The sequence below is a fragment of the Equus asinus genome, chromosome 28 (genome assembly GCF_041296235.1).
Source record: "Equus asinus isolate D_3611 breed Donkey chromosome 28, EquAss-T2T_v2, whole genome shotgun sequence".
In the NCBI taxonomy this organism is placed as follows: Eukaryota; Metazoa; Chordata; class Mammalia; order Perissodactyla; family Equidae; genus Equus; species Equus asinus.
In genome coordinates, this window is record NC_091817.1 from 24263913 (window position 1) to 24275966 (window position 12054).

Genomic DNA, 12054 nt, shown 5'->3' on the forward strand with positions numbered 1-12054 from the left:
CCACAGACCTACCAGTACTTCTGACTTCTGGCCATGATGAAATAAGGGCTGTTTCTCTAAGGTTTAGTCTTAAATGGGATTGGAAGAAAGGAGGAGGAGAAGGAATGGCCAAGAGTAAGAGAAAACTTCACAGTGAATGATGATGCTAAGTGACACCCCCCAGAGATGTAGTTTATAGTCTTTACTTAGTCACACAACATGAAGAAGTCGTTAGGTCCAGGGGAGCGGGCCATTTCATTACCGGGTCAGTCCTCTGTCCCACATGCTCCACAACGCAGTACAAAGCACGTGTTCGTCTAAAATGAATGTCTAAACAATACCTGTCTAATAACTGCCCTTGCTTCTTTGTGCTGTTGGGAAAGGAAAAAAAGAAAACGACAAGAAAGTAATATACCGCAAACCTTTGCAAGCCAGCTGGCGCCTGCCTTCCCAGGGTGTTTTCAGCGGCATTTCTGCCGAACCTGACCTCCGCCCCACCACAGCGCTGAGGAAAGAGGTGGAGGGACAGGTTTGGGCATCTGCACTGGACCGGAAAGAGAAATCAAACACAGGTCGGGCCTCTAGTAAACTCTGGCACATCTTTAGATGAGGTTAAAAATGTCTCAGTGTGCACAGGAAGCAGGCAAAGGCGTTTTCGGAGGGAGGTGTGCCCGCGGCAGAAGGCACGTCCATCTACCCTTGGGCAGGAGCTCGCGGTGGAAAGGACACAGAGCTAGGGGGCCTCGAGGAAGGTGTTGGTTCGGAAGATGGAGGAGACGATCTTGCCGGTGGCGTTGATGGTGCCCTCGCTGTCGGAGCTGGACTCAGAGTCACTGCTCCCCGAGTAGGCGCCCAGGCCCGGGAGGATGCCGATGCAGACGGCGGCGGACGGGCAGTGGATGGACGGAGCGCTCAGGGACGCGCTGCCAAGAGACACGCAGGGCAGGGCTTCTGCAAAACAGAGGAAAGACTGTTACTTCACCACCTCTTTCCAGTGTTGCCGGGGTCCTTTCCACAAGCCAGGCCCCGTGCTGAGGGCGTTACCCACAGAAGCCCTCCAACAACCCTAGTCGTCCACACCATGGCACCCGCATCTGACGGCTGTGTTCCTTTCACAATTGAGAAAACTGAAGGACAGCTGGAGCACATTTCAAAACCAGGCAGAACGTCACCAAGTAGCTGGGGTGGTTTTTGCCCCAGGAAACCCACAGCTACTATGCCACCTCAGTGACAGAAAGCCTCAATCTAGAAAACACAGGGCTTGAGGTCAAAGGAAAAGTTAAGAACTCTGCTCCACTCCTCCTCCTTCCTCCACACGTTCCCAGCCTCACTCGTCACTACAGCAACCTGACATGTAGGCATCCCCCATGTGACTGACGGGGGAGGTCGAAAGACCTGGCTACAATTAAAGGCCACTTAAGAGGAGAAAACAGGGGCCCGCCTGGTGGTGTAGCGGTTAAGTTCGCATGCTCCGCTTTGGTGGCCTGGGGTTTGTGGGTTCAGATTCCAGGAACAGACCTAGCACTGCTCATCAAACCACACTGTGGCAGCATCCCCTATAAAACAGAGGAAGACTGGAACAGATGTTATCTCAGTGACAATCTTCCTCAAGCAAAAAGAGGAAGACTGGCAACAGATGTTAGCTCAGGGCCAATCTTCCTCACCAAAAAAAAAGTGTAGAAAACAATAAACTCAATCTGAATCAAAAGATAATGTACTAAAATGATACCAGACCTCACTGACGAGTAAGAGGTGGAGTTCAAACCTCACTATCTCAGGCTGAGAAGCATATTACCTTCCAGGGTTTTGCCTTAACAAATCCCTAACACAGACCTCAACTAAATGTGAAAAGGATACATGGCCCCAAGTACATGAAATCAGGAGTAAGTAAAAAATACCACGGAGAAGCAAAAAGAGCTATCAACCAGCCAGTACACAGAGTGCAAGAGCTCAGCATATCTGCTTGTCTTACAGAAAGTCCTACTAAGGAAAAAGAAGCCACCGAAGATAAGCAACGTTAAAACACGGAGATGGGGAAAAGTGAAATGAGAGCTGACAGTGGCTGCTGAGATGGCGATAACAAGGCTACAAGAAAGGAGGAAAATATTTGCAACAAATACCACAAAAGCCCATTTCTGCACCATACAACGAGTTCTTCCAAAACCAACAATGGAACAGAAAAGTGGACAGAAGGCACTAACGGTTCACAGAAGAAGAAACAGATGGATTTTAAACAGAGGAGAATAAACACTATATAAGGAGGCAAGGTATGGCGAACAGGCATCTTCATACGCTGCTCAGGGAGCAAAGGGCAATTTGGCAACGTCCTTCAAACTGAAATGACGGTCATGGGAACATTCACTGCAGCACTGCTGACAGCAGCAAAAGACTAGAGACAACCCAAATGGCCACTAACAGCGACCAGTTAAGGAACGGACTACTGCTCAGCCAGTACGAAGTGTCAAGCACCCTGTGTACTGGGCTCCAAGACTCTGTGCTAAATCAAAGTCATGATTTGTGTGTATGTGCCATACTTTGTGGGGAGAAAAATAAACACGCCCATGTATATACGTGACAATGTCTGAAAATACATAAAAACTGGTGACAGCGGCTGCTCTGGGGAGAGGACCTGAGCGGGCGGGGAACAGGAGAGACTTAACTTCTCACTCTACACTCTCTTGTCCCTTTTGAATTTTCTATGAAATGCACATACTATCTTTTTAGACAATTCTTTAAAAAGACAAATGTAAAAATTCAAAGAGCATCCTGGGCTGCTTAAATTAGGGAGGAACACTTCCACATCTCTCTGTGAGCCAAGGGCATCCCTGAACTCCAGCCAGGAAAGCTGCTGAAGCCTGGGCAGTCCTCATGATGAGAGGGATGGCTTGTCTCTATTCTCCTCTAACCCTAGGTCTGCTGAAGGCCAGGCCCCTTCTTCACCATTCAATGCCCTTGGCACAGAGCATAGGGCCTGGCACAGAGCAGGTCGGCATTCACAATGTGCGAGAATGTGAGAAAATGTGTTAAAGGCATTTTACAGCTTCATTGTAAATGGCTAAATTTTTTGAGGTGGGATTGAAAATTTGGGACATAACATCAAACTGTCTACCATTTGTTATGTGAACATTCACTGTACTATTACTTTCACATAACAAAGATACTTCCAGTACAGTTATGCGCCACATAATGACGTTTCCATCGACAATGAACGGTATATATGATGGTGGTCCCATAAGATTAGCACCACATGGCCTGGGGGCGTAGTAGGTTATACCGTCTAGGTTTGTGTAAGTACATTTTATGACATTCGCACATGACAAAATCGCCTGACGCATTTCTCATAACGTATCCTCGTTAAGTAACGCATAATGGTACTGTTAGAAAAATTTGGTTGTTTAAAAAACACCTGATATTTTATAAGGGTATGAATCAGTTACTCAGCAAAGTAATTCATGTGAAGCTGCTCAGTGAGATACATCGTTTTACTAAGTATTCCAAGGGTGAAGTATTTTAGAGTCTATCTTAGAAAAGAAGGATCAAGTTCAGAGTCCCTACAGAGGATTAGAGCTGGCCTAAGGGAAGGCTGGAAGCCAGCCACGGAAACGCAACCAAGCAACCTGGACTAGAGCGCCATCAGCAGAGCTGAAGCCAAAAGACCCAATCTCTCAATTACCTAGGAAGTTTCAAGAAAGAAAAGAGACTGCAACTCTGACAAATTTCATTCCAAAAGCAGTTAACTGTCCAAAGAGAACAAAGCGGTGCCCTCTGATCTCACCCATTTGGTGAAGTTTCCTGCCAACTTCTGCATTTGCAGGACCACATTGTCATACCAAAATAATACTGAAAATTGCTATGAGAGACTGTTCTTGGGATTCAGACAGATGCGTGACTTGAGAGTAGATGGGGACACTTGTGCACTTACTGGCTCTGCCCAGAGCTTATGTCCACAGCCGCCAGTGGGGGAAGCCTGAATCTCCATTAGGGTCAAAGAGCTAACTTCTGGGGGACTAACAGGGCTAATCCTTCTACTGTCAAGGAAAAGACTCTGAAGCAAGCTTCAGGGTATATTCCTCTTGCAGGGTCTTAGCTCCTAGTAAAAAAGGGTATTTCTTTTTCTTTTGCTGAGTAAGATTAGCCCTGAGCTAACATACTAATCATTTTTTTTTTTTTGCTTGAGGAAGATTAGTCCTGAGCTAACACCTGTGCCAATCTTCCTCCACATTATATGGGGGTTGCCGCCACAGCATGACTGGCGAGTGGAGTAGGTCCACGCCCAGCATCTGAACCCACAAATCCAGGCCGCCGAGGCAGAATACACCAAACTTGAACCACTATACTATGGGGCTGAAAAAGAGGATATTTCTTGCCCAGCTTCTGCTCTAAGAATGGAGGGGGAGGAAGAAGGGATTTAGGAGCACAAAAAAGATGGATCTGAAACCTAAGCATCTGCCTGAGATAGTTTAAAGGAGCCACACCAGTTCTCCTTCCCCTTGATCGATGCAAATAGTTCTTACCAGTGAATAAGCACCAGAGACAGGACTATGAGTTAACTAGTTGAAAGATATTTAAGATTTCTATGAAGTTTTATTTATGTGCGTGTGTGTGTGTATAAACACACACAGTATAACTTATCGTATTTAAGCAGCCACAGTTTAGCAAGTTTCCTATATATTAAAAAGATATCAGTGAAATGCAACTCCTACATTGCCGATGGGAATATAAACTGGGATAACTTCTTTGCAGGGCAATTTGGTAACGTTTATCGAAATTACAAACGTATATCCTCTCTGACCCAATAATTCTACTTCTAAGCATTTAACCTGATGTATTTGTGAACGTGAAAAATGATGCATGAAACATCAGGATAGAGAAAGAATGGAAACAATCTAAATGTTCATCAATAGAAAATGAGACAAATATACTATGCTACAGCCACACAATGGAATGCTACACTTCCTTAAAAAAGAATGCAGTAGCTGTTTATGTTCGGATATGAACAATTCCCAAGGTATAATGACAAGCAAATTAAGCAATGAACAAAAGAGTATCTTAATTAAAGTAATAATAATGATAATAGGGAGCACAAAACCAACATATGAAGTTTTCTTGCCAAAAATCAACTTGATCAAGCTCTGGACGTAATTACCATTTTACAGGAAACACAGGATATAAAGGAACACCATGGGAATGCAATCAGCAAACCCAGAGTGTGGAAAACTCCACAAGACGAAGATCCAGTTTTTTGTACAAAAAAAATACAAAAGAAACAAATACAAATTGAAAAAGGAGGAAGAACCTAAAGGTTAAATGAGACTTAAAAGACATACTAGCCTATTAAGATGCCATAAGATGGCAATATTTCTACTGACCTACAGACTCAGGCAATCCCTATTGAAATCCCAGCTGCCTTTTTCACAGAAATTGACAAGTTGATCCCAAAATTCATATGGAAATGCAAGGGACCTTGAAAACCCAAAATGATCTTGAAAAAGAACAAAGTTGGAGGACTCACACTTCACAATTTCAAAACTTACTACAAAGCTATAGTGATCAAGACTGTGTGGTAATGGCATAAGGACAGACACATAGATCAATGGAAGAGAAAAGAGAGTCCAGAAATAAACCCACACATGTTGGTCAACTGATTTTCAATAAAAGTGCCAGTGGGGAAAAAACAGTTTTCTCAACAAAGGGTGCTGGGCCAATTGGATATCCACACAGAACGAAACTGGATCCCTACCTCACACCATATACAAAAACTAACTCAAAATGGATCAAAGACTGAAACATAAGAGCTAAAACTATAAAACTCTTAGAAGAAAACATAGGTGTAAATCTTCATGACTGTGGATTAGGGAACGGTTTCTTAGATACGAGACCTAAAGCACAAGTAACCAAAGAAAAAATAAATAAATTAGATGTCATCAAAATTTAAAACCTTTGTGCTCCAAAGGACACTATCAAGAAAGTGAAAATACAACCTACAGAAAGGGAGAAAATATCTGTAAAGCATAGCTGACAAGTGTCTAGTATCCAGAATATATAAAGAACTCTTACAATTCAACAATAAAAAGATATATAACTCAATTTAAAAATGGGCTCAGAATTTGAGTAAATATTTCTCTAAAGAAGATATACAAATGGCCAATAAGTACACGATGCCAAAATCATCAGTCATTAGAGAAATGCAAACCAAAAGAACAATGAAATATCACTTCACATCCCCAAGGATGGATATAATAAAAAAAGACAGTAACACTGTTGACAAGGATGTGAAGAAACTGGAACCCTCATATACTGCTGGTAGAATATAAAAACACTACAACTGCACTGGACAACAATTTGGCAGTTCCTCAAAAAGTTGAACATAGAGTTACCATATGACCCAGCAATTCCATTCCTAGGTGTATATCCAAAAGTACTGAAAACATTTGTTCACACAAAAATTTGTACATGAATGTTCATACAGCATAATTTATAATACCCAAAAAGTGTAAACAACTCCAACGTCCATCAACTGATGAATGGACAAACAAAATGTGCCATATCATACCATGATTCCATTATTCAGCTGTAAAAACTACTGGCACATGCTACAACATGGATGAACGTGGAAAACATTATGTTAAGTGAAAAGAAGCCAGGAGTAAAAGGTCACGTATTGCATGATTTCATTTACATGAAACATCCAGAAAAGGTAAATCCATAGAAACAGAAAGTAGATTAGTAGTTACCAGTAGCTGGGGAGTGGGAAGAATGGGGATTTACTGCTAATGGGCATCGAGTTTCTTTTTGTGGTAATAAAAAGGTTTTGGAATTAGATAGTGGTGATGACTAAATATTGTTGTGAACATATTAAAAACCACTGAATTGAGGGGCTGGCCCAGTGGCCCGGTGGTTAAGTTCCCACGTTCTGCTTCGGCAGCCTGGGGTTTGCCAATTCGAATCCCAGGTGTGGACCTACCCACTGCTTGTCAAGCCATGCTGTGGCACGTGTCCCACATAAAGTAGAGGAAGATGTGCACAGATGTTAGCTCAGGGCCAATCTTCCTCAGCAAAAAGAGGGCTCAGGGCTAATCTTCCTCAAAAAAAAAAAAAAAAAAAACCCACTGAATTGTGTCCTTTAAAAGGGTAAATTTTGCAGTACGTGAATTATAACTCGATAATTTTTTTTAAAGCCATATAAGCCAAATACAATGTCTGATCCTTGCTTGGATTTTGATTTGTAAAAAATCAACTGTCAAGAAAAAGAATTATGGGAAAATGAACACTAATTTGATATTTGATAATACTTAGGAAATATTGTAAAATTTTAGGTGTGATAATGATAGTAAAATTATGTTAAAACAAACAAGAACTCTATTTTTTAGGGATACATACAGAATAATTATGGATGAAATAATTTGATGTCTGGGATTTGTCTCAACATACTACAGTTGGGGAGGTATAAATGAAGTAATATTGGATATGTGTTAAAGCTGTTGAAGCTACATGATGGGGTTCATTATACTACTACCTCAACATTTGAATATGTTTTAAGTTATCTATAATAAAACATTTAAAACACATATATTTTAATTGTTTATACATGCTCAGATAGCTCTGGACGGATACATAGGAAATGTCTAACACTGTTTCCCTCTGAGAAGGACTGGACAGAAGAGGATACAGGGGTAGGGGAGACTCTTCACTGAATGTCCTTTTTAAAAGTAGATTCTAGAGCAAAATGTATCAGCAACAGCTGACCATTACTGGTACTCAGTAATACATATTAAAAAATAACCATTAGATACCTATTTTAAAATATCCACTATTTTTTTGAGAAAGAAATGAACATAAGCCCTGTCTTACAGATGGCCCACTGAGTGTAGCTCAGAGTGTCATCCCACAGGGAGCAGGGCAGAAGTGAGAACACTCTTGAATTTCTCATTCCCGATCCAGCCCCCAGGATACACTCACCTTCACTTACAATTGGTGCCACTGAATACAGCGCTAGATGTGATTACATATAAGCAACCACCAAAGAAAGCGTACGCCTGGAAGCTGTATTAAGCCTCTAGCCTCAGTCCAACCCAACCATCAGCAGCAGCCAGGCCTCCTACCCCTCACTGGCAGCCAGCCAGGCGAAAGCAAGAAACTTGACATTTGGGGGAGACAGAAAAACCCTTTGTGAACAGAGGTGATACGCCCAGGGTTTGGCTTTGTAAGCACTCGTAGGAGAGCACAATTGTCATTTATCAGTTCCACCAGGTGCTAACATATTAGTTTGTAGGGCAGCTGACATCCTCTTGGGTATAAACCCTGCCTGGTATAAAATAGTTTGGCAAATTAAGTTTGGGTAGGCTTGCTTAGAGATAAAGGCTGGCATACATTCATAGATGCAACACAGTGCAGCCCTTTACTGTGGTTCATGTGTATTGTGAGTACAGAATGAATTGAAGGATATCACCTACCTTGATTCTTGTCATCTGGGTCCGGATCCGATTTCAGTCTTTTCACACTGTTGCCACTCTCTGAGCTGTAACAAAAAAAAAAATGGTGATTTGAGCTACATCCAGTCTTGGGGATCAAAGATTTGGGAATCAGAAGCTCCAATAACCAGTGACATGGGTCTTAGGCAGCCTCAAGGAGCTGGGATGATCTGAAATGAAAAGTCTCCATTTCAGGATCTTAATCTCCTTCCAGTTACATTACTAGTTATAAAGACAACGTCAACTCCTGACCAATTCAAGGGGTAAAGCATGATACGTTCAGGCATCACCTCAGCTTCAGATTCTTTGTTGTCCTTATTCATCTTGGTTAGAACCACAGATGGATTTCAAGAATATCTGGTCATGTTCAGCAATGACAAAAATTTAGTTATTAAAGATTGAAGGAAATATCTTTAGTGGCATGCTAGAAATTCTGAAAGTTACCCAAAAGACTTTCACTAAAAGAATATCTAAAGAATGTACTTCAGTGAGGAAGGAAATGATCCCAGAAGGAAAAGGATGGTGAAAAATAAACTGGAAAATACAAGTATAAATCTAAACAAATATTGTTTGCATAAAAAAAAAATCTAATTTGTGAGGTTAAACATGACCATACTAAAGTGGACAGTAGCAGCATGTAAGAAAGGAAGAGGGCGATAGCTAAAAGTTCTAAGGTCCATGTATAATTTTGCAGGGAAGTAAGAGACCTATTTATTTTAGCTTTTGCTAGGTATGCCTGGTAAATTGCAAGGTTAGCCCCCAAAAGAATAGAAATAGAATACCTAAATCTAAACCAGTAGAAAGAAAAAAATAAACAAAAGATTTTAAAATCTTAATTTTTTTAAAAACAAGAATACAAGGAAAAAACATTTTTTAAAATTAAAAAGACAAATCACATTAAGATAGTAGAAACTATATAAAAAATCCTAATAAAGCCAAACCTACCAGTAAAAAGAGACTAACAGACTAAATTTTAAATCAGCTAGGGGCTGGCCCTGTGGCCGAGCGGTTAAGTTCACGTGCTCAGCTGCAGTGGCCCAGGGTTTCACCGGTTCGAATCCTGGGTGTGGACATGGCTCCGCTCATCAGGCCACAGTGAGGCGGCATCCTATGTGCCACAACTAGAAGGACCCACAACTACAATATACAACTATGTACTGAGGGCATTTGGGGAGAAGAAGCAGAAAGGAAAAAAAAAGAGAGAGAGAAGAAAGAAGACTGGCAACAGTTGTTAGCTCAGGTGCCAATCTTTAAAAAATAAAAAATAAAATAAAAAAATCAGCTATTTATGAGACACACCTAAAAACTTAAGCAAAACCAAACCAAACAAATTAAGACCCACAAAGACTGAAAGTAAAAGAATGGAAAAAGAGTTAGCAAGGCAAAGACTAACCCAAAGAAAGATAGGACACCTATATTAACATTAGGAAAACAGACTTAAAGACCAACAGCATTACAAGGGATAAAGGAGGTTACTTCATAATGAAACAAAGTTTAATTCACTGTGAAGAAATAACAATTCTGAACACATAAGCTCCTAATTGAAGAGCTTAAAAAAATATATTTTAATAAGATATATATAGCAGAATTCTGAATAAAAATCAAGAAATCATTCCTATAGTGGGAGATTTCAACATTCCTCTCAAGTACTGGCAGAGCAAGCAGACAATATGTAAAGACACAGATTTAAAACAACATAATTAGCAAGTTTGCTTTGTTGTACTTACACAGAATCCAAAACAAAAAATTACAAATTACACAGATTCTCCTCAAGCTCACTTGAACACACACAAAAATTAACCTCAGGAATAAGTCACAAAGCAAATCTAAAGCAATTTCAAAAGAATCAGTATATATAAACCACAATGCTATTAAGGTAGAAAAGATAAATATGATATTTCATACACTCTCTAACACATCATTTATTATAAGGTGTTAAAATGTGGAAACAAAAAGTTCATCTTAGAATCAATGAAATAAAGTTACCTCAATATGTCTAGAAATTTTTAAAAATGTTTCTAATTTATGAGACAAAGAAGAAATCATAATGAATATTTAAAAATACTTGGAAATACTAAACTGTATACAATGAAAGCTGAAGAAAATTCATAGCTTTAGATGCCTGTAACTGAAAAAAAGGGCTGAAAATTAATTAGCTAGCTCCCTGACAGTTGTTTACAACAGAAATAACAAAAGAATAAACCTGCCACAACTGGAAAGACCCATAACTAAAATATATAACTATGTACTGGGGGGATTTGGGGAGAAAAAAGCAGGGGAAAAAAAAAAAAGAATAAACTTGAAGAAAGCAAAGAATATTTCAACGAAAAGAGGTATGAGACATTAAAGAGCAGTAACTAATGAAATACAAAAAATAGAGAGAAGTAAATTCAAAAGAATCTTTGAAAAGACTAATAAAACAGAGACTACCTCTCATGAAACTAGTCAAAAGAAGAATAAACGAACAAATCATCAATATTTGGGATGAAAAAGGGGACAACTACAGATAGAGCAGCAATCAGAAAAATAAAGAACATTAACAACTTTAGTGAATGCATTTGAAACAAAACAAAACGGGCAAATTCCCAGAAAATATAACTAAATAAAACTGACTCAAGAAGATATGGAGAAATTTAAATAGTCTTGTATCACAAATAAAAAAAAGAGGGACCAAAACGATTTTACAGAGGAGTTCCACCAAACGTTCACAGAACAGGACACCATCATCTCATACAAACTCCTCGAGGGGACACAAAAGGAGGGACCACTCCCTAAATCATTCTGTGAAGCTAGTTTTAGTCTTCACACTAAAATCAGATAAAGCAGGAAAAAAAATACAGGACGGTCTCACTCAAGAACATAGATGCAACAACCTATACAAAATACTAGTAGAGCAAATCCGGCAAAGTTAATAATGATAATACATCACTGCCAGCCCAGGTTTCTCACAGGAATGCAACATTAGGAAAATTTATGAATTTAATTTTTCACCCTAACAGAGCAAAGAAGAAAAATTGATTTTATCAATTCAAAAGCAGGAAAAAAACTGACAAAATTTTATAGTGCACGGCTATAAAAAACCTCTTAGCAAACTAAGATCAGAACTTCCTTAACCTGCTGAAGGATATCTGAAAAAACAAAAGTGATAAATACTGTTCTTAATGGGGAAAAAGTTATAAACATTCTGCTTAGAGATAAAACAAGGATGCGTACAGTAACTGTTTTTATCTAACATTTTACTGGTGGTCCTAGCCAGTGCAATAAGACAAGAAAAAGGAATTAAAAGGTATAAAGAAGAGAATAAGACTGCCATTATTCACAGATGGTAACTCTCTACATAAAAATTTCAAAAGAATCCACTGACAAATTGTTAACATTAATAAAAGTTACTAAACAGTTCTAGTAACGTTAATAAGAGCTGGGTGGCTGCACGTAAATACTACAAAATCAACTGCACGTTTACATACCAGCCACAAAAAAAATATAAAATACTTAGGAATAAATCTAACAAAATATGTCCACAACTTTTTTTTTTTTGAGGAAGATTAGCCCTGAGCTAACATCTGTGCCCATCTTCCTCTACTTTATATGTGGGACGCCTACC

The 12054-nt window shown here is 39.6% G+C and overlaps 1 protein-coding gene across 15 annotated transcripts in view; it reads right to left on the reverse strand.

Annotated features, from left to right (window-relative positions):
• Window positions 1–166: 166 nt before the first annotated feature.
• The window catches only part of PSME3IP1 (proteasome activator subunit 3 interacting protein 1), a 30866-nt gene continuing 18978 nt past the window's right edge, over window positions 167–12054 (reverse strand). For all 15 annotated transcript variants that reach the window (XM_070500239.1, XM_070500240.1, XM_070500230.1 and 12 more), the window contains 2 exons: window positions 8433–8497; window positions 167–930 (listed from right to left, as the gene is read on the reverse strand). In XM_070500239.1, the coding sequence (XP_070356340.1) occupies window positions 713–930; window positions 8433–8497 (283 nt within the window). In that variant the 3' untranslated portion in view covers window positions 167–712. The remainder of the gene's footprint in view (window positions 931–8432; window positions 8498–12054) is intronic.